At 46.8% G+C, this 25,156-nt stretch overlaps 1 protein-coding gene across 4 annotated transcripts in view; it reads left to right on the plus strand.

Annotated features, from left to right (window-relative positions):
* The window catches only part of FILIP1 (filamin A interacting protein 1), an 82,383-nt gene that overhangs the window by 20,259 nt on the left and 36,968 nt on the right, over positions 1-25,156 (plus strand). For 3 of the 4 annotated variants that reach the window (XM_029047386.2, XM_039914807.1, XM_039914806.1), the window contains exon 2: positions 11,985-12,269. In XM_029047386.2, coding sequence (XP_028903219.1) covers positions 11,991-12,269 — 279 coding nt within the window. In that variant the 5' untranslated portion in view covers positions 11,985-11,990. Of the gene's footprint in view, positions 1-2,046; positions 2,086-11,984; positions 12,270-25,156 lie in introns of those variants that run through there. The other variant, XM_029047387.2, reaches the window with a different exon arrangement.

Consider the following 25,156-nt stretch of genomic DNA (forward strand, 5'->3'; position numbering starts at 1 on the left):
CAAATCAGAGTGACTCAGGGAATAGAAGATGTGCCTTCAATAAGGCTTTGAAGGTGGAGAGAGTCCTTGTCTGTCAGATATTAGGAGGGAGGGCGTTCCAGGCCAAAGGCAGGATGTGGGCGAGAGGTCAGCGGCGAGATCGAGGTACAGTGAGAGGGTTGGCATTAGAGGAGTGAAATGTGCCGGCTGGGTTGTAGTAGGAGAGTAGTGAGGTAAGGGAGGAGGGGGGCAAGCCGACGGAGGGCTTTAAAGCCGACGGTGATGCGTTTCTCTTTGATGCGGAGGTATGTGGTCAAGCACTGGAGGTTCTTGAGGAGTAGGAAGATGTGGACTGAATGTTTTTGTAGTATAATAATCTGCGCAGAAGAGCGAAGTATGGACTGGAGTGGTGAGAAATAGGAGACGGAGATCAGCAAGGAGGCTGATACAGTTCTCAAGGCAGGATTGGATAAAGGCTTGGATGAACTTGGGGGCCGCCTGGATGGAAAGGAAACAATGGATTTTAGCGACGTGGGGAAGGTCGAACCGATAAGATTTAGTGATTTAATTTGTGGGTTTAATGAGAAAGAAGAGTCAAGGATAACACCAATGTTACAGACTTGGGGCACAGGAAAGATGATGGAGCTGTGATGGGAAAATCAGAGGGAGGACAGGGAACATAAGGAGTTCAGTTTTGGAAATGTTAAGTTTTAGGTGCAGGACACAGTTCCTGTCTCACATGTGAAGCACAGGTTAAAGGTGAGAGAGAACAGGTGTTTCATCCCCATTTTATTAGTAATCACAGTATTAAGTCCTTACTATGTGCAGAACACTGTACTAAGCCCTGGGAAAGAATACGCAGGTGGGAATTAGACACAGTCCCTGACTGTGAAGCGACTCACAGCCTAGGAGTTTCAGTGGGGAGGAGGCATTGGCAGGGATTCCTAATCTTACCGACTAGAAAACTGAGGCACAAAGAAGTGACTTGCCCAAGGACACTCAGCTGGCAAATGGCAGAGGCAGGATGAGAACCCGGGACCCCGACCCTCAGGCCCAAAGCCGAGCGAAGACGTTTCAGTGTGGTGAATTAGATTTCGATTCTGCCTGGTCTGGGTGTCTGGTTCAGTCACACTCGCTGACTGGCCTAGTGGAAAGAGCACAGACCTGGAAGTCAGAGGATGCGGATTCTAATCCCAGATCTGCCACGTGTCTGTGTGACCTTGGACAAGTCACTTAACTTCTCTGAGCCTGTTACCTTATCTGTATCTTAGTTGTTGTTATCATTATTACCCAGCACAGTTCCCCAGGACGTGGTCCACTCAGCCTTCGATGAGATTGAAATTAGGGTGATGGGTCATTTTTAGCCCTAATTCGGTGGTGTACAAAGTGGCCTCAGTTTTCATTCGTTGGAAGAGCCCAAGTCAGAGTGGATTGAAAGTTAAGGGGACATCTTGGAGTCTATACCCAGTTTGCCTGTAATTTGCGGGGATTGAACCCAAATACGTTGAAAGTCCAAATGATATGGAAATTTCAAGCCCAAATCATGTTTTTCCCCTCCGGCTTGTCTTATTTGAAATTGGACATTTCTTCTCCACTCTGGATCCTTGCCCACTGATAGCTTTCCATCCTACCCCTCAGCCTGATGGGACCCAGAAAAATGGGAGAGAAACTATAAGGGGGCAAAAAAAACTCCCCAGAATCCTTTTTTGGGGGGTCCTGGAGCATAAAACACTGTCCTGATCCTGCCCATCTATGGATAGAAAGGAAAGGGAAAAATATTCCTGAAATACTGGGAAAATATTTTTTTTCCTCATGGCTACCTCATCCATGACTCTTGAAAAAGACGGAGACTTTTCTATTTTTATGTGACTTGTTTTTCTCAGACTTTCTCACAGGGAAACACAGCCCAGATGGGGGAAAAAAAAATGTGGGTTGGGGATTTTTTTTTTTTAACTACAGACAATTTCTGTACCTTTCCCTCCAAAGCTCATATACTCGGGGAAGGTGACAGAAGCAGAGTGGCATAGTGGAAAGAGCACAGGCCTGGGAGTCAGAAGACCTAGGTTTTAATCCCGGCTCTGCCACTTGCCTGCAGTGTGACCTTGGGTAAGTCACTTTCCTTTTCCTTTTCTTAGCCCTTAGAACAGTGCACCGCACTAAGCGGGTGATGACCACTAGATGTATGAGCATTACTGCTGCTACTTGTAGAATGACAAAGACTGTTGCTACTACTGTTTGAACAACTACTACTACTACTTGTATTCATGCAGTGGTATTTATTGAGCGCACACTGTGTGTAGAGCACTGTACTGAGTGCTTGGGAGAGTACAATATAACAATAGACTCATTCCATGCCCACAATGAGCTTAAGGCCTAGTGAGGGAGTCAGTTGTATTTATTGAGTGCTTAGTGTGTGCAGAACACCGTACTGAGCGCTTGGGAGATAACAATATAACAATATATGGCACATTCCCTGCCCACAATGAATTTACAGTCTAGGCAATGGTTGATATGAATAAATACATTACAGATATTATCAATTAAAGTAGTAGAATTATTGCTGCTACTACTACTACTAATTATGCTATTTAAGTGTTTACTATGTGCCAAGCACTATTCTAAGCGCTGGGGTAAATACAGGGTAATCAGATTGTCCCACGTGGGGCTCGCAGCGTTAATCCCCATTTTAAAGATGAGGGAACTGAGGCCCAGTGAAGTGACTCTGCCCGAGGTCACTCGGCAGGCAAATGGCAGAGCTGGGATTAAAACCCAGGTCCTTCTGACTCCCAGGTCCGTGCTCTATCCACAAGGCCGTGCTGCTTCAAGGTGTGAACGTCTTTGAGAAATGAAAAGGGAACTCTACCCGTGTCCTCAGGCTCAACCCTGGTAGTGGGAAGAGTGGATAAATCGAGAAAGACATAATCGAACGGATTTGGGAACCGATCCAGCCGAGGGCTCCGTACATTCCAATTTATTTTTAAAGTTGGTCTTTTTCATTTAAAGACAGCCTGGGGATTTTTAAACTATCGAGTCACTGGAAAAGACACCTGAATGTAGTTTAAATATCTGCAAACAATTAGAACGTATGAAGTCATCTTCAATGCACAGATGGGGATATCTGTGCAGTATTTCATTTTTCCCCTTGTCAGCATGAGGCAGTGATATCATCCAAACCCTTGAAAACATTTTACCCAGGGCAGATTAACTCTTTCTCTGTTTCAGTTGCCCCCAGTGTGGAATTAATTTCCACACACCCTGGGAGATTCACTGAATCTTCTCCCATTGCCGGTTTAGGAAAGTTGTCTCCCCTACAGCTTCTAGTCACAGAGATCCTAAAGTTCAGGGGGTGGGGGAAGTTATTTTTCCACAGGGAAGTGGAAATGATACAGGAAGGTGGATTCGTGGCTTGTAGGGAGCAGACATGAGAGGGCTACTACTTGGCCAGAGCAGCGCTGAAGTTTAGTGGTGAACTGAGAAAAACAGGATGGTGTAGTGGATAGAGCACAGGTCTGGGAGTCAGAAGGTCATGGATCCTAATCCCAGCTCCACCACCTGGTGACTGTGTGACCTTGGATAAGTCACTTCATTTCTCTGGGCCTCGGTTACCTCATCTCTAATCCCTCCCCAATTTACCAGTCAATCACTAAACTGTAAACATCACTGAACTGTAAACTCGTTCTGGGCAGGTAGTACGTCTGCTGTGTTAGCTACTTACTGAGCACTTGTCTCTGTGCAGAGAACCGCACTTGGGAGAATTCAGTAGACCTGATCTGATTCAATCAATGTTATTTATTGAATGCCTATGTGCCGAGTACTGTACTAAGCACTTGGGAGAGCGCAGTATAGCGGAATTAGCAGAAACGATCCCGATCCAAAATGAGTTTACAGTCTGGATTCCGGCAGAACGATGGATTTGACCACATTCTCCAGCGTTGCCTGTTTGCTGCCAATTCCAAGGGAGTCTCTGACCACTCCGTATACCTCGTCATCCATCATGTGCATTTTCAGTATGTCGTTTGGCTACGGTGCGTTGGAAGATTTAGGGAGTCTTTCTTTTTAATGGAATTTGTTAAACACTTACTATGTACCAGGTACTGTACTAAGCACTGGGGTAGGTACAAGCTAATCAGGTTGGACACAGTCCATGTCCCACAAGGGGCTAACAGTCTTAATCCCCATTTTACAGATTAGGAATTTGAGGCACAGAAAAATCAAGTGACTCACCCAGGTGAAGTGACCAGCAGACAAATGGTGTAGCCAGGATGAGAACCCAGGTCCCTCTGATTCCCAGGCCCGGGCTTTTTCCTCTAGGCCACGCCACTTCCCTTCTTTCCACAGCACAAGTCTGTTACGGTGTAGCACAAACCGCAAACTGACGCAAGGAGATTCGATGTAGGAAGAAATGGTTTGTGCGCTCATGTGCTATGGTCAAGGTGGTAATAAAAATTATGGTACTTGTTAAACGCTTACTATGGGCCAGGCACTGGTGTATTGTCACCTCATTTTCCAGCCTCTGCCTCAGTCTTATTATCCCATATCATGTAGAACTTTTGTGTATCTTCGTGTTTTTGTCACTTAATAGTATTCACTACAAGAGCAGCGAATGGCACTGCGATAAGCATTCTGTTAGTGACGGACATAACGTGATACAGGAATCTCTATAGGAAAATATTGGTCATGGAAAATATCTTTGAACATCTACCCCCAACTCGTTAATTCCCACTGAATTAATGTTCCAATAATGTGATTTTTTTTCCCCCATCACACAAGGTCTTCAAAAATACAATCTGTGTTGTTACTATTATAATATTTAATCATTGTAGGTTAAGCTCTGTTCTAAGTTCTGGAGTAGATGCAGGTCAGACACAGTCCCTGTCCCACATGGGGATCCCAATCTAAGTGAGAGGGAGAACAAGCATTGAATCCCCTTTTTACGGTTGAGGAAACTGAAGCACAGAGAAGTTAAGACACTTGCCCAAGGTCCCACAGCGAGAAAGTGACAGAGCTGAGATTAGAGCCCATTTCTTCTGACTCCCAGGCTTGTGATCTTTCCATTAGGCCATGCTACTTCCCTATTTTATCAGGTAGCTTCCTGTCGCAAATCTGACGGGGGGAGATTTCATATTCATTCTTATTGGGGGGGGGGGATATAAAAGGTTTATTTTACAGAACAAGTATGCCTCATTTGCTGACGAGAAAAATAATTTGCTCCCAAGCTATCAAGTGTGCTTTTAAAATAGCTGGGAAGATTATTAAATTGAAAATCCAATACATAAATGTGTGTTGCATTAATTTCCGAACGTTGTGTATAGCGGGTGGGTGTCCTTCATGGGAAGCAGAGTTTAGCTAGGAGAGAATTGTACCTCTCTGTAAGAATATTATGTTATCTACAGCTCCCAACCCTGCTTGCAAGCAAAATAATTCTTCAGGAGACTGCGGAGTACTGTATCGGCTTTTGATGCCTGTTTGAAATTCCTGTTAGCACAATGGACTGGATTTAGTCAACACTGATTAAAAGGGCTTCCATTGTTCCCATGGCAGAGCTTTGAAATGAAATGTGTTTGCTGGTTTTAGTTCAGATTTTGCATCCTGTTTACTTCACCCTGCCTTGGGAGTTGGCTATGTTGTTGGTTTGTTTTTTTTTATGGTATTTGTTAAGCACTTACTATGTACAGGCCCTGTTCTATGATTTTCAGTGCCCTCACTAACTCAGTACAAGTTGGAAATGCCCTCCAAACCCAGTAATAAAAATGGTATTTGTTAAATGCTCACTATGTGTCGAGCACTGTTCTAAGTGTTGGGGTAGAAACAAGCTAATCAGGTTGGACACTGTCCCTGTCCCACATGGGGCTCACACTCTTAACTTCTCTCTTCCCCCCCCTACTCCCAGCCCCACAGCACGAATGTACATATCTGTAACTTTTATATTAATGTCTGTCTCCTCCTCTAGACTGTAAACTCGTTGAGGTCAGGGAATGTCTGCTTATGGTTCTACTGTACTCTCCCAAGTGCTCTGGACACAGCATTTAATGATACAATAGACTGACTCAGTTATAATAATAATGTTGGTATTTGTTAAGCGCTTACTATGTGCCGAGCCCTGTTCTAAGCACTGGGGTAGATACAGGGTGATCAGGTTGTCCCATGTGAGGCTCACAGTTAATCCCCATTTTACAGATGAGGTAACGGAGGCCCAGAGAAGTGAAGTGACTCGCCCACAGTCACACAGCTGACGAGTGGCAGATCAGGGATTCGAACTCATGACCTCTGACTCCCAAGCCCGTGCTCTTTCCACTGAGCCACGCTATCTCATCTGTAAAATGGGGATTAAGTCTGTGAACTCTGTGGAGCAAGGAATGCGTCTAATCTGATTATCTTATATCTACCCCAGCGCTTTGAATAGTGTCTGGCCCATAGTAAGTGATTCATAAATACCATTGAAAAAGACTACAATTTCTAAACAATCATTCAAATGCTTTAGTATGCAGGAAAAAAAATGAAGAGAAAATGACTGTTTCCACGTTCTTGCTGATTCTGAAGGGAAAAGTAATGAGAAGTTGTAAACATGGCAGATTCATATTTGGTAAACAAAACTGAAATTATTTTGGCTTGGGGTTTCAAAGTCACTTTCTAAATCTCATCTAATATTGTGCCCGAAACCGGGTTTGTTATGAGCTCTATTAACAGATTTTCAGCCAATTCTGGATTCTTCCCTCACCTAAAAGATCCTTGTGTGTGGTTCTTTTAGAGTTCCCCGCTGTCCACTTTTTGTGATTTATTATCTGGGTTTCTGTAAATGTGTGATCCACAGTGATGTTGTCAAGCTGAGATCTGACACATGGAGACGAAAAGCCGTCAAGACCTTGTGTGGAACATGATTTCAGATAGAAGGAATTCAATTAGAAGAGACCTGCTGATGATTGATTTGGGGAAGATCATGTATCCTCTCTGTGGTATGGGAACAGGTCACCAGTCCAATTCAAACCTCTTTCTTCATCACCTTTATTCGGAGAGCTGAATCACGTCTCTGGCCAGAGGCCGACTGGAGTTTAATAGCGTTGGTGTTTGGGCTCCCAGGCTGAGTCAATCCTTTGAGTAAGATTAGGTTGTGGGCAGGGTTCATGAGAAGCAGCATGTCCCAGTGGGCATGGCCTGGGAGTCAGAAGGACCCGAGTTCTAATTCTGGCTCCGCCACTTATCGGCTGTGTGACCTTGGGGGAGTCACTTCTCTAGGCCTCAGTTACCTCATCTGTAAAACGGGGATTGTTGCTGTGAGCCCCCCGTGGGACATGGACTGTGTCCAACCTGATTAGCTTATATCTCCCCTAACGCTTGGAACGCTACTTGATAGATAGTAAGTGTTTTACAAATACCCTCATTATTATTATTATTAATATAATGACTATCAACTCTGAGAAGTCAGGATAGTGCTCCGCATACAGTACGTGCTCACTAAATACCATTCATTGATTGAGAGGCAGCGTGGCCTAGCAGATAGAGCACGGGCCGGGGAGTCGGAGGACCTGGGTTCTAATCCTGGGTCTTCCACTTATCTACTGGGTGACTTTGGGCAAGTCACTTCGCTTCTATGTCCCTCAGTTACTCTCCATTTTCTAGGTGAGGTAAGACTGTGAGCCCCATTTGCGATGGGGCTGTATCTCATAACTACCCCAGCACTTAATAAGGTGCCTGGCATGTAGTAAGTGCTTCACAAATACCACAATTATTATTATCATTATTATTTTCAAGGAAGGGAATAAGAGGGATGGATGGATAGGTTGGGAGATCTGTGGACTGCCTGATAAGGAGAGGGAAGGAGTTAGAAGTTGCAGGGGGGAAAAACATGGGCAAGGGGAAGGAGTTGGGAGAGGAGAGAGCGAGGAATACCTAGAAGGTTGGCTTGGGAGGAATGAAGACAGCAAGTTGGGGGAATATTAGGGGAAGAGAACAAATAGGTTAGGTCATTATTATTATTACTATTTAAGCCCTTACTGTGTGCCAAACACTGTTCTTAGCTCTGGAGCAGATATAAATGAATCCGGTTGGACACAGTCCCTGTCCCACATGGGGCTCTCAGTCAAAGTAGGAGAGACAACAGCCTTGAAACCCCCTTTTACAGGTGAGAAAACTGGGGCACAGAGAAGTTAAGTGATGTGGCTAAGGTCACACAGCTTAAGTGGCAGGGCTGTGTTTATGTGCCAGGCACTGTACTAAGCACTTGGGTAGATACCAGATAATCAGGTTGGACACAGTCCCTGTTCCGCTTCTTTTTTTTGTTTTGGTATTTAAGCACTTACTATGTGCCAAGCACTCTTCTTAGCACTGGAGTAGATATAAGGTAATCAGTTTGTTCCACATAGGGCTCACAGTCTAAATTCTCATTTTACAGATGAGGTAACTGAGGCACAGAGAAGTTAAATGGCTTGCCCAAGGCCACACAGCAGACAAGTGGAGGAGCCGGGATTAGAACTCACATCCTCTGACTCCCAAGCCCGGGCTCTTTTCACTTAAGGTGCAGAGTCTTAATCCCCATCTTGCAGATGAGGTAACTGAGCCACAGCGAAGTGAAGTGACTCACCCAGGGTCACCCAGCATACGAATGCCGGAGCCGGGATTAGAACCCAGGTCTTCAGACTCTCGGGATTGGACTCTTTTCACTAGGCCACACTGCTTCCTATCAGAGGCAGGGCCCACCACCCTGCCCCGATGGAGGGGAAACCCAAGGCTCGATATGCGTTCTGCCGAGGCAGTCAGATCAGGCCGTCCAGCAAAATGGTGGTCTGGCTTGGAATCTCCTCCGGGGCTGGGGTGGCAGCCAGCTCTGGCAGGCCGTGACGGGACGGAATGCGGCTGCTTAGCCTGACAACTGCCATCCCCTGGAGGTGGGGAGGTGGATTCAGATTGGGGAAAGTTTTTCTGTTGGAATTCCTCCAACTGGGAGAGGGAGAGAGATGGAGAGGGAGAGAGAGAAAGAACACACCCATCCAACGCGAGAGATCCGAACGGAAAAGGAAATGTGGATGATCCTCTCAACCCCAACTACAATGAAAATGATTGAAGAATCATGTCGTATTTATTTTCCCATTACAAATCGGGAACTGCCAACAGCTTTCCCGACTTCCTCAGGGATTGTCTTTGTTCATAATGGAGGTCTGATTTTTTTGATGATAATCCTCGGGACCACTCTGACATATGTGCTGAAAACACATGGCTGTGAAAGTCAGGAAATGGGCAAATTTCTAGGCTGTGGTTGGCCTGATAGATGCACATGGGAGGGCGTCTCGTTCATGGATTGGATATTTCAAACATCACGAGGTAATGACTGCAGAGAAAACTGCCTCACCACGTACCTGATGCTCCGTGGAATGGGTCTGTTTGTTGTTGTACTCTCACAAGCGATTAGCCCAGTGCTCTGCATACAGTGAGCACTCAAATACCAATGACTGAGTGCACTATATAAGATTCCCTACCGATTCATCCCATGCATTTACCGCTCTGAGTTGAACTTTATGGAACCCTTAATTTGCATCCACTTCAGTATTAAAAGCTTTCATATTAACACACTCCGCATTTCATACCTTCATACCGACCAGGTTATCTTTTATAGAATTAGTCTTGGTAAAAGAAAAAGCTCATTATTGGGGTATTTTACGCGAAAGAGTGTTTCGGGGTAAAAGGGGCAGACTATTTTTTTATCCTTTGGTTTGGGTGATGTAATGATTCTGCCATAAGGCTCGAAACATTTGGCAAGACCGAAGAGCAAATAGTTGCAATGAAAATGACTTAATTTCGGTGGTTGAGAAGTCACCGCCCTAATGTCCAATGAACCTCGGTCCAAGAATAACAATTGTGTTCGCTGTAAGTGCTTACTCTCTGCCGAGCACTGTACTAACTGCTGGGGTAGATCAATCAGGCATATTTATTGTGCTTACTAAGCCCTTGGAAGATAGAAACCGGATAACCAGATTGAACACCGTCCTTGTCCCAAATTGGGCTCACGGCTTGAGTAAGAGGGAGAACCGATATTGAATCCCCATTTTACAGATGAGGAAATAGAGGTCCAGTGAAGTGACTCACCCAAGGTCACACAGCCGGCAAGTGATGGAGCTGGAATTAGAACCCAGATCTTCTGACTCCCAGGCCAGTTGTCTTTTCATTGGGTTTTGCAGCTTCCCCCGCGATGTGCTGACACGCGGAGGTGACTTTCCAACACCACTCAGTTATCCGCTTACTGGTCGACGCTTGCTTTTCCTCATCTAGTGTGCCCTGTAATAATAATCATAATGATGATAATTGTGGTATTTAAGCACTTACTATGAATCAGGCTCTGTACTAAGTGCTGGGATAGATACAAGTTAGGTTGGACACAATCCCTGTCGCCTATGGGGCTTGCACTCTTAATCCCCACAGATAAGGTTACTGAGGCCCCGAGAAGTGAAGTTCATTCAATAGTATTTATTGAGCACTTACTGTGTGCAGAACACCGTACTAAGCGCTTGGAATGTACAGTTCGGCAACAGGTAGAGACCACCCCTGCCCAACAACGGGCCCACAGTCTTTAGGGTTACCCAGCAACAAGTTGAGGAGCTGGGATTAGAACCCAGGTCCTTCTGACTCCCAGGCCCGTGCTCTATCTACTAGGCCATGCTACTTCTCCTGAATGTTCTTTGCAGAACACCGCACTAAGCACTTGAGAGGGTACGATAGCATTAGTAGACATGATTTCTGCCCTCATGGAACTTACATTTTAATGGGAGAAAGACATTCAAATAAATCGCAGATAGCGGGATCAACAGAGTTTAAAAAGACCTAGGTGCTTTCGAGAGGGACTTGGTGGGGAAAGCGGGAAGTGCGGTGAGAAGCTAAGTGCTTAGGGGTGAGGATTCAAGGATCTAGGTGACACAGAACTGTCAAAGAGGCAACGGAGGGGAAAGAGGATGAGGAGATGCAGGGGTCAGTCAGGGAAGGCATGCTGGAGGAGGAGCGATTTCTAAGAAGGGCTACAAAGATGGGGGATCTTTCTGCTGGATGTGAAGGGAGAGGGACTTTTCCATGACAGAAGAGTTGTGATCAAGAGAGATGAGAGCGAGGGACTTTAGGAAGGTTGGAATTAGAGAGAGGAAGGGTGAGGGCTGGGTTGCCCTTAGAGAGGAGTGAGGATAAATAGCTTGGTATGCGAATTTCATATGGGACAGAGACAGGATCTGGCTTGTATCCACCCGAGTGCTTAATACAAGGATTGATGTATAGCACTTCCATATTTCACAAAAAAGCAGCTTGGCCTAGTGGAAAGAGCCTGGGCTGGAAGTTAGAGGACTTGAGTCCTCTGCCGCTTGCCTGCTGTGTGATCTTGGGCGAGTCACTTAACTTCTCCATGTCCTTTTCCTCATCTGTAAAATGGGGATTAAATCCTACTCCTCCCTACTTAGACTGGGAGCCTCATGGGGGACAGGGACTGTGTCCAACCTGAATTAATACAGGGATCATGCTTACCAACTCTGTTGTACCGTAGTAATAATAATAATGATGGTATTTGTTAAGCACTTACTATGTGTCAAGCACTCCTCTTAAGTCTGGGTTGGATACAAGCTACAGTGTCTAATCCAGTGCATGGCCCATAGTAAGCACTTAATAAATATCAAATTATAAGTATAAAAAAGGAGGGAGGGAAGGACTTTCTGCATGAGCCTTTGGGCATACTGTCTGAGGTTGTACTACAGTCTCGTGGCCTAGTGAAGAGAACACGGGCCTGGAAGTCAGAGGACCTGGGTGCGAATCCTGCTGTGCCACTTGCCTACCGTGTGAACTTGGGCAGGTTATTTAACGTCTCTGTGCCTCGGTTTCCTCAACTGTGGAGTGGGGCTTCAATACCTGGCCTTCCTCCTAGTTAGGCTGAACTGTGTCTGACCTGATTGTCTTGTATCTACTGCAACGCTTAGGAAAGTGTTTGAAACAGAGGAATACTACAGTTATTAAAGAATACCCTCTCTATTTTGGTGTCGCAGGCAGGAATGCGATCCCGAAACCAAGGAGGCGAGAGTTCTTCCAATGGCTACTTCTCCCGCCTCAAGCCCTCCACCATTGGCTGTCCCGAAGAAGAAGGTCCTCAGGAAGGGGCCAAGAAAAAGAACAAACCCAGTAGAAGAAAAGAAGGAGACATGACCCTGTCAGGAACCGTCAAAAGGCACCTTAAACCGGCCGGGGATGGAGAACAGAAGAATAAGAAACCCCTGGAGCTATCCAAGGAAGACCTCATCCGACTTCTCAGCATCATGGAGGGCGAATTGCAGGTAAGGAGGGTGGCATTCTGCGTCTAACCAAGGCTCTTCTCTGAGCGCCTCTCCCTGCAGCACACAGATGCAGGAGAAGCTGCACTGAAGAATGGAGAGAACTTGCTCCTGGGAGTCACGAGGACCAGGATTCTAATCACGGCTCTGCCACTTCTCTGCTACGTAACCTTGGGCAAGTCGATTCACTTCTCCGGACCTCAGTCCCCTCATCTGTAAAATGGGGATTAAGACTGTGGGCCCTACGTGGGACAGGGACTGTGACCCACCTGATTAGGTTGTATCTATCCCAGAGCTTAGAACAGTGCTTGACACATAGTAAGTGCTTAACAAATACCATTATTGTTATTATCATTACTACAGTACAACAGAGTTGGTAGGCATGATCTCCATTCATTCATTCAATAGTATTTACTGAGCGCTTACTATGTGCAGAGCACTGTACTAAGCGCTTGGAATGTACAAATCGGTGACAGATACAGTCCCTGCCCTTTGACGGGCGCACGGTCTAATCGGGGGAGACGGACAGACGAGAACAATAGCAATGAATAGAATCAAGGAGAAATAGAGTCGAGGGGATATCAATAGAAACAAGGGGATGATCTCTACCCACAACAAGCTTCGAGTCTAGAGGGAGAGACGGACATTTAATAGAAATAAATATGTGACTAAATCCACGTTCCAGTTTCGTGAGTTTTGACGGGGAAGCGTGTTGGTAGCAGTGTTTATTTCAGTGGATGCTTAAGACGAGGGCCAGAGGAGAGAGCTCATCCATGAGAGAGAGACTTGGGGTGAAGGGTATTTCCGTTATGGGGTGAGGTGGTTGTGTTTGGACTGGTGGAGGTGCCCTCCCCCAGTTCCTGGCAGATCTGAGGTAGGTTTGAGCAATTTGCTACCCAGGAAGCAGTTAGGGGTTTGGTTTGTTTATTTGTTTTTGTTTGTATTTTAGGATGGTGTTTAGTGGTATTTGTTAAGCTCTGACCATGTGCCAGGCACTGTACTAAACGCTGGGGTAGATGAAAGCTAAACAGGTTGGACAAAGTCCATGTTCCACATGAGACTCACATTCTCAATCCTTATTTTACAGGTGAGGGAACTGAGGCACGGAGAAGTGAAGTGACTTGCCCAAAGTTACACAGCAGACAAGTGGCAATTCCCCAATCAGAGTTCTGCCAGCCGGGGACTGGACACAATTTTTATTTTATCCCCTGCCCCCGGCACTTAGTTTTGGCTTGTTTGAGTGTTTCTGAGAGGCGTGCGGCTGGGATGCCACCTGAGGACGATGCTTCGGATCTGTCCGTTGAGAGATCAATTAATGGCGTTTATTGAGTGGTTACTGTGAGCAGCGCACTGCACTAAGCACTTCGGAATGTACAATACAGTAGAGTTGGGAGACACAATCCTTGCCCTCAAGGGACTTTAAAGTTTAAAGTGGAAGAGAGACATTAAATTCCAGAGAGGGGAAGTGGCAAGGTATAAGGATGTATACCTACGTGCATTGGAATAGAAATTCCTTACCAGAGGTTTTTAAAGATCCATTCAATAGTATTTATTGAGCGCTTACTATGTGCAGAGCACTGTACTAAGCGCTTGGAATGTACAAATCGGCAACAGAGTCCCTGCCCATTGACGGGCTTACAGTCTAATCATTCAATCGCCTCGCCCCCTTTAAGATTTCATAAAATAATCCCGCCCGCACACTTCATTCCTCCAATGCCAACTTAGTCCCGGTACCTCAAGCTTGCTTATCTCACCACTGACCCCTCACCCACATCTTTCCTCTGGCCTGGGAACTCCCTCCCTCTTCATGATGATGTTGATATTTGTTAAGCGCTTACTATGTGCAGAGCACTGTTCTGAGCACTGGAGTAGATGCAGGGTACAGGTAGATACAGATACAGGTTGTCCCAAGTGGGGCTCACAGTCTTAATCCCCATTTTACAGATGAGGGAACTGAGGCACAGAGAAGTGAAGTGACTTGCCCACAGTCACACAGCTGACAAGCGGCAGAGCCGGGATTCGAGCCCACGACCTCCGACTCCCAAGCCCGGGCTCTTTTTGCTGAGCCACGCTGCTTCATAACTGACAAGCCATCACTCTCCCCACCTTCAAAACCTTATTAAAATCAAAACTCCTCCAAGAGGTCTTCCCCGTCTAAGCCGTCGTATCCTCTTCTCTCCCTCTCTGCTGAGTCTCTCTTCCACTTAGATTTGCACCCTTTATTTGCTTCACTCTTAGCCCCATAGCGCTAATGGGCATATTCATAATTTATATTAACATCCGTCTCTTCCTCTAGACTCCTCGTGGGCAGGGAACATTCCCTCCCAAGAGTTTAGAGCAGAACTCTGCACACAGTAAGAACTCAGTAAATACGATCGATTTAGCCCAGGGATCACAGTTGAAGGATGAGGGAGAACAAGTATTGGATCCCTATTTTATAGATGAGGAAACTGAGGCCCAGAGAAGTTAAGCGATTTGCCCGAGATCCTGGAGCAGGAGAGTGGTGGAGTTGGGGAGAAGATCGGGTCTCTTTTGCATTTAGCAGGAAGTTTGAGAGAGGGGCTGATTCTAGTTACAAACCAATGAAGAATATGAGAAACGTGAACGTGGAATTGTTGCTCTCCAAATCCATAGCTCCAGATGAGGGGACAGCCACTGGTAGGTTCCAAACAAATAAAAGGAAACATTATTTCACACAATGAAGGGGGAAACATATGGAATTCATTCCCAGAGGAAGTGTGTAGGTGGAAAATTTTAGCGCGTTCAAAATAAACCCATGAATGATAAATTCATGGAAGCAGCATGGCCTAGTGGATAGAGCACAGTCCCGAGAGTCAGAAGGACCCGGGTTCTAAATCCCTGCTCTGCCACTTGTCTGTTGTGTGATCTTGAACAAGTCACTTCACTTCTCTGGGCCTCAGTTCCCTCATCTGTACGATGGGGAGCAAGACAGTGAGCCCCATGAGGGACGGGGGCCGTGTCCAACCTGATTAACGGCGCGGCTCAGTGGAGAGAGCACGGGCTTCGGAGTCAGAGGTCATGGGTTCCAATCCCGGCTCTGCCACTTGTCAGCTGTGTGACTGTGGGCAATCACTTAACTTCTCTGTGCCTCAGTTCCCTCATATGTCAAGTGGGGATTAAAACTGTGAGCCCCACATGGGACAACCTGATCACCCTGTATCTACTCCAGCGCTTAGAACAGTGCTCTGCACATAGTAAGCGCTTAACAAATACCAACGTTATTATTATTATCAAATTTTATATCTGTCCCGGCACTTAGTACAGTGCCCGGCACAGAGTAAGTGATTGGCAAATACAATCTCCCGGCCCCCCCCGACACACACACAAACCAACACTCCGAAGAGGAAAAGTTGGAGACGTTGGATAGTCCATCCTTAGTCCGAGGATGGATGAAGCAGCGTGGTCTGGTGGAAAGAGCGTGGGTCTGGGAATCAGAGGACTTGGGTTCTAATACCGGCTCCACCGCTTGCCTGCTGTGCTTGGGCGAGTCACTTAGCTTCTCCACACCTCAGTTTCCTCTTACGTAAAGTGAGGATTCAGTTCTTGTTCTCCCTCCTTCTTAGACCGTGAATTCCATGTGCGACAGGGACCGTGTCTGGATTATCTTGTATCTCTTCCAGTGCTTAGTACGGTGCTCGACACACTGTACATACTTAATAAATACCACAGATCTATTACATCCAAACGTCTCGGTGTCGCCGTCAGAGAGTCCTTAGGGCTGGAAGGACCAGGATCTGACCCGTTCTCCGCCTCAGTGACAGGTTAAATCCTCTCTGTCGTGAAAGATTGGAAATACTAACGAATCGAGGGGTCTTATTCAAAATGACTCTACGAATGGCCTGAAGTGGCCGGGGAGAAACCACCCCGATGACGGTTCAAACCCCGGGCCCAGAAAAGACCCGCTCTGAGCCCGGGGCCCTGCTGGACTCTTATCTTAGGTACCCGGGCTCCAGCCGGACAATGCGCGGGCTTGTTGTGGCAGGAGAACGGCCGTCAAAACACCCACCCCGACTCGCTCCGTTTCCTGCTCGGAGGCCGGAGGGAAACGGGAAGCGACGTGTCCAGATTTCAACAGACCCTCCCCGCCTCCGCTCCACCCCTCTAATTTTAGAGTCATAAAAGCTCATTTGCGACCCCTTGTATGGCTCTTTGGGGAATAGCTAATTTAGGAGGAAAATCGTTTGTGAGCCAGAGTTGTGTGTGCTGCCAAACAGATGGAGAAAACACGCTCTAGGGTTCTGAAAGACCCTCTCCCCAGCCTCCCACCCCCTAATTAAGGGGCCGGATCCTTCCCCCACCCCTGGTCTTGGGATACTATGCCACCTTCTAATGGAGCTCGTTGGCGGTCATACCACCGGTGTCCCCGATTAGTGCGCTGCCGGCAGGGAATGTGTCTGTTTTATGGCCCTATTATACTCTTCCAAGTACTTAGTACAGTGCTCTGCCTACAGTAAGGGCTGCATAAATTTGATTGAATCAATAATATTCATAATAATACTAATTATAATGGTATTAAGTGCTTACTACGTGTCAAGCACTATTCTAAGCGCTGGGGTAGATCCAAACTAATCAGGTTGGACACAGTCCCTGTCCCACGTGGGGCTCACGGTCTTAATCCCCATTTTACAGATGAGGTAACTGAGGCACAGAGAAGGGAAGTGACCGGCCCGAGGTCACAGAGCAACGTGGTGGAGCTGCGACTAGAATCCAGGTCTTTCTGAGTCTCAGGCCAATGCTCTATCCACTCGGCCACACTTCTTCACCTCCCCAACTTTATCTCCCAACTGCCATTTCGGCCCTTCCATGCCACTGAAACTTTTAATACTCAAAAAACACCATAGCATTTATGTACATATCTCACAAAATTACTTCCTCCCATCTAATTTTAGCATCTGTCTCCTCAAGATGCTGAGCTTCTGGAGAACGTGTCACTGTTCTCTCCCAGAGGTTTAATATAAATGCTACTGATCAGCTGATTGAAATTCAGATTTTTCCTACGTCACAAGAACAGGGGATTGTCGAAAGCATAGCTAGTGGATAGAGCAGGGGACTGAGAGTCAGAAGGTCACTGGTTCGAATCCCAGCTCCACCACTTGTCTGCTATGTGATCTCGGGCAAGTCACTTCACTTGTCTGGGCCTCAGTTATCTCCTCTGTAAAATGGGGATTGAGACCGTGAGCCCCGCATGGGACAGGGACTATGTTCAACTCAATTCACTTGTATTCCCACCCCACCGTGCTTAGTACAGTGCCTGGCACATAGTAAATGCTTAACAAATACCATCATTATTATCATTCTTTGTGCCTCAGTTCCCTCATCTATAAAATGGGCATGAAGACTGTGAGTCCCACATGGGATAGGGACTGGGTCCAGTCTGATTATCTTGTATCTACCCCAGCACCCAGAACAGTGCTTGAAGAATAGTAAGCATTTAACAAATGCCATGATTATTATTATTATAATTGGGTTTACAGAGGATTTGAAACTCATGAGGCAGTGAAGAATGAAAGTTTCAGTAGGGCCAAACTCATGGGGGAACGACTTGCCATAAACCTGCCTTGTGACACGGGGCAAGTCACTTAACCTCTCTGGGCCTCGCTTTTCTCATGTCGGGGGAATGTGTCTGTGCTGATTCTGTTGTATTGCACTCTCCCAAGCACTCAGTACAGTGTTCCATACATAGTAAGCCCTCAGTAAACACTGCTGATTGATAGCTCAGTGGAAAGAGCCTGGGCTTCGGAGTCAGAGGTCAGAGTTCGACTCGCGGCTCTGCCGCTTGTCAGCTGGGCGACTGCGGGCAAGTCGCTTCACTTCTCTGGGCCTCAGTTCCCTCATCTGGAAAATGGGGATTAACTGTGAGCCTCACGTGGGACGACCTGACGACCCCGTATCTCCCCCAGCGCTTAGAACAGTGCTCTGCACAGAGTAAGCGCTTAACAAATGCCAACATTATTATAGTAAGCCCCCAGGAAATACTATAATTATTTTATGTTGCTATGAAGAGCAATCTTTAAAAGATTCACTGGACTCCTTGGCCGGCTATACTCTTCTGAACTGGCATTTTCACTAGTGAAATGTAAACAAGTTGGCAACATTGCTCTTGAAATTGCTTCAAATTGCTCTTGAAACATGCTCTGCTCTGAGGTTGGGAGTAGTTGTCTGGCTCTCTGAGATCAGCACAGTGAGAGAGAAACATGACAAACACAGAAGTTCTAAAAGGGGACATGTTTTTCGGTCGAACTTGGCCCTGTCTAGACACAGCTAATTCTAGCGGAGCAGATCTTTCAGATGTTTGTAGAATCCTTTCGTCTTATCTGTTGAAAACCAGGGGACTGTGTGGCCTCCCACAGCACTTGCGGGCATACGGTTGTGATATTTGTTACAGTGTTCCACACACAGTAAACATGTATCGAATGTTGGGGTAGCTACAGATCATCAGATCACTCGTAAGTCTATTTAGGAGGGAGAAGCAGCGTGGTCTAACGGGTAGAGCACAGGATTGGGAATCATAAGGACCCGGGTTCTAATCCTGGCACTGCCGTTTGTCTGCCGTGTGGCCTTGTGCAAGTCACTTGACTTCTCTGTGCCTCGTTATCTCATCTGTAAAATGAGGATTGAGACTGTGAGCCCCATGTGGGGCAGGGACTGAGTCCAATCTGATTACCTTGTCTCTACCCCAGCATTTAGAACGCATAGTAAGTGCTTAATGAATACCATTAATTAAAAAAACACAAACAGATTTTGAATCCTCATTTTGGAGATGAGGGAACTGAGGCACAGAGAAGTTAACTGACTTATTCCAGGTCACACCGCAGGTTCATGGCAGAGATGGAATCAGAACCCAGGTCTTCTGGCTCCTAGGCCCTTGCTGTTTCCACTAGGCCACGTTGCTTCTGAATACAGCCTTACTCCCTGTGTCCCGTAGTAATTTATACTAACGTCTGTTTCCTCCCACTGGATTGTAAACTCCTTGGGGACAGAGATCATGTCTACCAACTCTTTTGTGCTCTCCCAAGTGTTTCGTGCCGTGCTTTGCACGCTGTTAATTATGAGCCCCTTGGGAGCGGGAATCAAGTCTACCGACTGTGTTGTACTCTTCCAAGCTCTTAGTGCGACGCTCTGCATAGAGTACAAGCTCGATAAATACCACCGGCTGATTGATTCTCTTCGCTTCCACAGTGGAAAGGGCGCAGGATCCTAGTGGATTCTTGTCTGATCTTAATCTCCAGCAACTGCTCTCCGACCACTGATACTCTCTGTCCTGTGGCAGGCCTAGGCTTGTGCTGGTCTCAGCTCGATGACATTTTTATAATTGGTCAGGGTTTTATTTATTTAATTTCATTATTCATCTACTGTCCTCCACCTTTCCACTTCCACCAACCTCATGATCATCACCAAAGGTATTTATTGCTACGTACAAGTCACGGTACTAAGTGCTTGGGAGAGTGCAGTGTAACAGACACGTTCCCTGCCCACGACAAGCTTGCAGTCCAGAATCGTCGTCATCAGCAGTGGTATTTATTGAGCACTTGTCGGGCAGTTAGTCATATTTACAGAGAACTTCCTATGTCCTAAGCCCTTGGGAAAGTACAGTACAGCAATAACAGACACCTTCCCTGCCCACAGTGAACTTACAGTCTAGATGGGGAGCTTATATCTGTGGGGGGGGGGGGACTGTGCAGAGCACTGTACTAAGCGCTTTGTAAGCTCATTATGGGCAGGGAATGTGTCTGTTTATTGCTATATAGTACTCTCCCAAGCGCTTAGTACAGAGCTCTGCACGGAGTAAGTACTCAAATAGGATTAAATGAAATACAACAGAATTGACAGACATGTTCCCTGCAGCGGGTTTGACAAGCCGGAAGCGCCCCCGTAACCAAAGGTGCCTTGGTTTGTGTTGGCAGCCTGAGGCGACCTCTTTGGGTCCCTTCCCCTTCTCCGCCAAAAGTCACCTCCAGGAAATGACCAGCAGCAGTTGGCTCCGTCTCTGTCTCCTCGGGATAGAGCAGGACAAATATCTTTATCCGCGTCAACAAACAAGAAGGGTTGGGGCTCCTCAAGCCCCTTGGAATTGATGTTTAGAACAGGGACAGGAAGAGGAGGGAGTTGTGTGGAAATTTTCTGGGCCTGCCCCAGCTTACGGATAATTAATTATGTCAGCGAAAGGCTCCAGTGGCCTGTACTCCTCAGAGGAGAGTGACCTCATCCATAGAATGTTCTGGCAATCAGACAGAACTAAGTCGTGAGGACAGGAAATAACAGACAGATGTTTATCGGCTTCAAAGCTTGCCGTGAGGCATTCTACGTTGGCCCAGGGGTCTTCTCTCTCTCTCTCCCCCGCCCCCCCACCCCCAAGAATGACTAGTGTTCCTGGCATCCTGGGAGATTCATTCAATAGTATTTATTGAGCGCTTTCCGTGTGCAGAGCACTGTACTAAGCACTTGGGAAAGTACAGCATAATAATAAACAGACACATTGCCTGCACACAACAAGCTTACAGTAGGGAGGACTTACAGTCTAGATGGAAAGATTAGGGGGCTGTTTTCGGTCCCATGTACGCCACGAATTATGGGTGTGAAAGCCATGTTCTAAGGAGAGATTTTAGAGAAATAGCATGGCCTAGTGGATAGAGCACGGGCCCGGAAGTCAGAAGGGCCTGGGTTCTAATCCCCAGGATACCACATGTCTACTATGTGACCTTGGACAAGTCACTGAACTTCTCTGTCCCTCATTTACCCCATGTGTAAAATGGGGATTAAGATTGTAAGCCTCATATGGGACAGGGGCGCTGTTCAACCCAATTTGCTTGTATCCACCCCAGCTCTTAGAACAGCGTTTGGCACACAGTAAACACTTAAATACCACAATCGTTATTACTATTATTATCATTATTTTTATGAGGAGATGTTACCCCATTCGTGGCCAAGGCCTTTTAACTGCCCTCTGTAATGTTGGCCATGCTGTATTCCACAGTATGGCTCAGCTGGAAGGAAGCAGCATGGCATGATGGCTAGAGCACGGGCCTGGGAGACAGGACCTGGATTTTAATCCCAGCTCTGCCACGTGGCTTGAGCAGGTCAATTCACTTCTCTGTGACTCGGCTCCCTTATCTGCAAAACAGGGATTCCATCTCCTACTTAGACCATGAGCCCCATGTGGGACCTGATGATTTTGTATCTACATAGTAAGCGCTTAACAAATGCCAAAATTATTATTATTATGGAGCAGGTTGGCCGAGGAAAGGCAATTTTCTAACACACACAGGGAAAGCCAACCCTTGGCCAGGAGCCAATGCTGGGCATCCAGGGTCACCAAGGCCTCTACCCCACACTCAAGTTCTCCTCCTCAGACTGTGAGGCCAATGTAGGACAGGAACTGTGTGTCCTGTATGAGTATGTCCTGTTTTCAGTGCTTGGCGCATAGTACTTAACAAGCACCCCCATAAGGTCATGTGTTGAATTCCGATAACTCAGAAGTCAGCAGTCTTAATCTAGGGAGTGAAGAAGAGTCATGTTTATATCTTTCCATTCCCCTGGCTCAACTGTGCTTTCCAAGTGCTAAGTACAGTGCTCTGCACACGGTAAGCGCTCAATAAATATTGAATGAATTGTCCCAACTTTTATCTGCCGCCTCTCATCTCTGCCACCATCTCTCTTCCATCTCTGGGTCAGTCTGCCCATCTTCAGAGATTTATTGTTTGTTTTATGGTATTTGTTAAGCACTTACTATGTGTTAAGCACTGTTTTAAGCCCTGGAGTAGATGCAAGTGAATTATGTTGGACCCAGTCCCTGTCCCACATGGAACTCACACTCTGAGTGGGAGGGAGAACTGGAGAAAGGAGGCTCGGTGAAGTGACTTACCCAAGGTCACACAGTGAGCAACTGGTAGATCCAGGAGTAGAACCCAGGTCCTCCGATTCCCAGCCCATGTCCTTTCCCGACTAAGCCCTCTTTTCCCCTACTCCCTCTCCCGTCTCTGTCACCTGGGCACTTGGCTCCCTTTAAGTACTGGGTGTCCATCCCACCCTCAGCACCCATAACACGTACATATCCGGAATTTATTTTAACGTCTGTCTGCCCGACTAGATCGTAAGCTCTTTGTGGGCAGGATAAATCCACAGTCTCTGTGGGCTTCGTGTAAGCGCTTAGCACGGTGCTCTGCCACAGTAAGCACTCAATAAATATCTCTGATCGAATGTTTAGTTTTCAAGAGACACCGTGTCCACAGATCCCCGCTCACGGTCAGCGGTGAACTCCAGATGGATTAGCTTCCTGTTTGCCTTCGATCAAGGATCTAGGCCCATTGCGATTCTTAGGAATAAACATTAAGGGGAGGGTTATCTCTGACCCTCATGCCACCCCATCTCCCAGGCGGGGTTTGATACCCGGAGCTTACTTAGGGGTGGAGTGGGTGGGTAGGCTGACGGGCCACGGGCAGCCAGCCCGGCTCTGCCCCTGTTGACATTCAAAACTACAAGGTGTGTGGAATAAGTCCTAAAGGGAGGAGGAGATTAAAAAAAAAAAATAGAACATTGCGTAAACGTCACCTCGTGAGTTTGGTATTAAGCTACCGAAGGCATTCTGTTTTGCTCCTCCCTCCGTATTTATTGCTGTCCTCTGTGAGGGTGGGCCAGGCAGCTAATGAGGCTACGTTATGGCTGTGTGAAACGTTGCTCGCTTGTTAATTTCCACAGGTATGAGGAAACATCAGGGCCTCACTTTTGTTGCGTTATATCCGTTTCTCTTCTGAGATGTGCTTCTTTCTCTCTCATAATTCTCCTCCCTGAGGGACAGGCCGTAATCTTATTGCTTCAGAAACTAGTGTTATTCAGTCAGTCAATGATATTTGAGTGTTTACTGTGTGCAGAGCACTGTTCTAAGCACTTCTCCTTCTTAGACTGTAAACTCACTGTGGGCAGGGAACGTAGCTCCTGACTCTGTTGTACTGTACTCTCCCAAGTGCCTAGCACAGTGCCCCTGTTTTATGGTATTTTGTTAAGCGCTTACTATGCTCCAGGCACTGCACTAAGCGAAGAGGTAGATATAACCTTAATCTGCGCTCAGTCCAGTGTCTGTCCCACAGTAAGCGCTTAGCAAATACCACAAATATTAATCAGGTCGGACCCAGTCCCTGTCCCACATGGGGCTCGTACTCTTCATCCCCATTTTGCGGACGAGGTCACTGAGGTGCGGAGAAGTGAAGTGACTTGGCCGAGGTCACACAGCAGACAAGTGGCAGAGCCGGGATTCGAATCCAGGCCCTTTTGACTCCCAGATGAGTTGCTCTATCCACTAGGCCACGCTGCTATGGAAATAGATAAGAGTGGGAAAAAGGAGTCTCCTTCCATTCATTCAATCGTATTTACTGAGCGCTTACTGTGTGCAGAGCACTGTACTAAGCACTTGGGACAATACAACAATAAGCGGACACATTCCGTGCCCACAGTGAGCTTATAGTCTAGTGGGGGGGGGAGACAGACGTGAATATAAATAAATTGCAGATATGTACATGAGCGCTATGGGACTCCCCTGACAATTTCCAATTAAAAGGGAAGTGATGACTGGATAATGCAAGTCTACCGAGAAGGGATTATACACTTTCAACAGTATAATGATAATAATAATGATAATAATAATTGTAGTATTTGTTAAGCACTTGCTTTGTGCTTAACAAAGAAGCAGCGTGGCTCAGTGGAAAGAGCCTGGGCTTCGGAGTCAGAGGTCATAGGTCCGACTCCCGGCTCTGCCACTTGTCAGCTGTGGGACTGTGGGCGAGTCACTTCACTTCTCTGGGCCTCAGTTCCCTCATCTGTAAAATGGGAATTAACTGTGAGCCTCACGTGGGACAACCTGATTACCCTGTATCTCCCCCAGCGCTTAGAACAGTGCTCTGCACATAGTAAGCGCTTAACAAATACCGACATTATTAATATTATTATTATTTGTGCCAAGTACTGTCCTAAGCACTGGGGTAGACACAAGATGATCAGATAAGACATTATCCCCGTCCCAGTCTAAAGGAGAGGGAGAACCCTTTCTATAGAGGAGGGAATTCCACACATCTGAATGATTCCTGGAGTGGACTGGTGCCCAGAGGAAGCTTTCCACTGCTTCGCAGAGCTTCCCTCTAGCTAATGCTAACCTTCTCACTGTACCTCGATCTCATCTAGCTCACCGCCGACCTCTCTCCCAGTCCTGCCTCTGGCCTGGAACGCCCTCCCTTCGCATATCCAACAGACTATTACTCTCCTCCCTTTAAAACCTTAATGAAGGCACATCTCCTCCAAGAGGCCTTCCCTAAGCCCTCCTTTCCTCTTATCCCACTCCCTTCTGAGTCACCCTGACCCTCTCCCTTTATTCATCATCCCTGGCCCAGCCCCAAAGCATTTATGTCCATATCCGTCATTTATTTATATTAATGTCTGTCTCCCCCTCTAGGCTGTAAGCTCCTTGTGGGCAGAGAATGTGTTATATTGTTATATTGTACTCTCCCGAGTGCTTAGTCCAGTGCTCCGCACACAGGAAGCACTCAAATAAAATCGACTGTTTCCTGCAGTGGCACTTCTGGACTCTCCCTCTAATTTCAGATCCCTGTGTTCGATGACTTTCCAAGAAACCAGTGCAGAATTTTTTCTCATTCAGTTCGGAACGGCTTGCCCTCCCCGCTTCGTGAAGTGCCACGAATTCTATCTCCAGGGTTTCCCGCGGGACGAACACATCCTCGTTAACCATCTGGTGTTAGAAGCTGATGTAATTACTCCATGATTTTTCCTCAGTGTGTGTTCAGAGACCAGGCAAATGAAATAAATCTATTCCGTGTCTGAGAGGGAGATAAATCCACCAGGGCTGAGGAGCAGCCAACAGACGT

This window comes from Ornithorhynchus anatinus, chromosome 19 (genome assembly GCF_004115215.2).
Source record: "Ornithorhynchus anatinus isolate Pmale09 chromosome 19, mOrnAna1.pri.v4, whole genome shotgun sequence".
NCBI lineage: Eukaryota > Metazoa > Chordata > Mammalia > Monotremata > Ornithorhynchidae > Ornithorhynchus > Ornithorhynchus anatinus.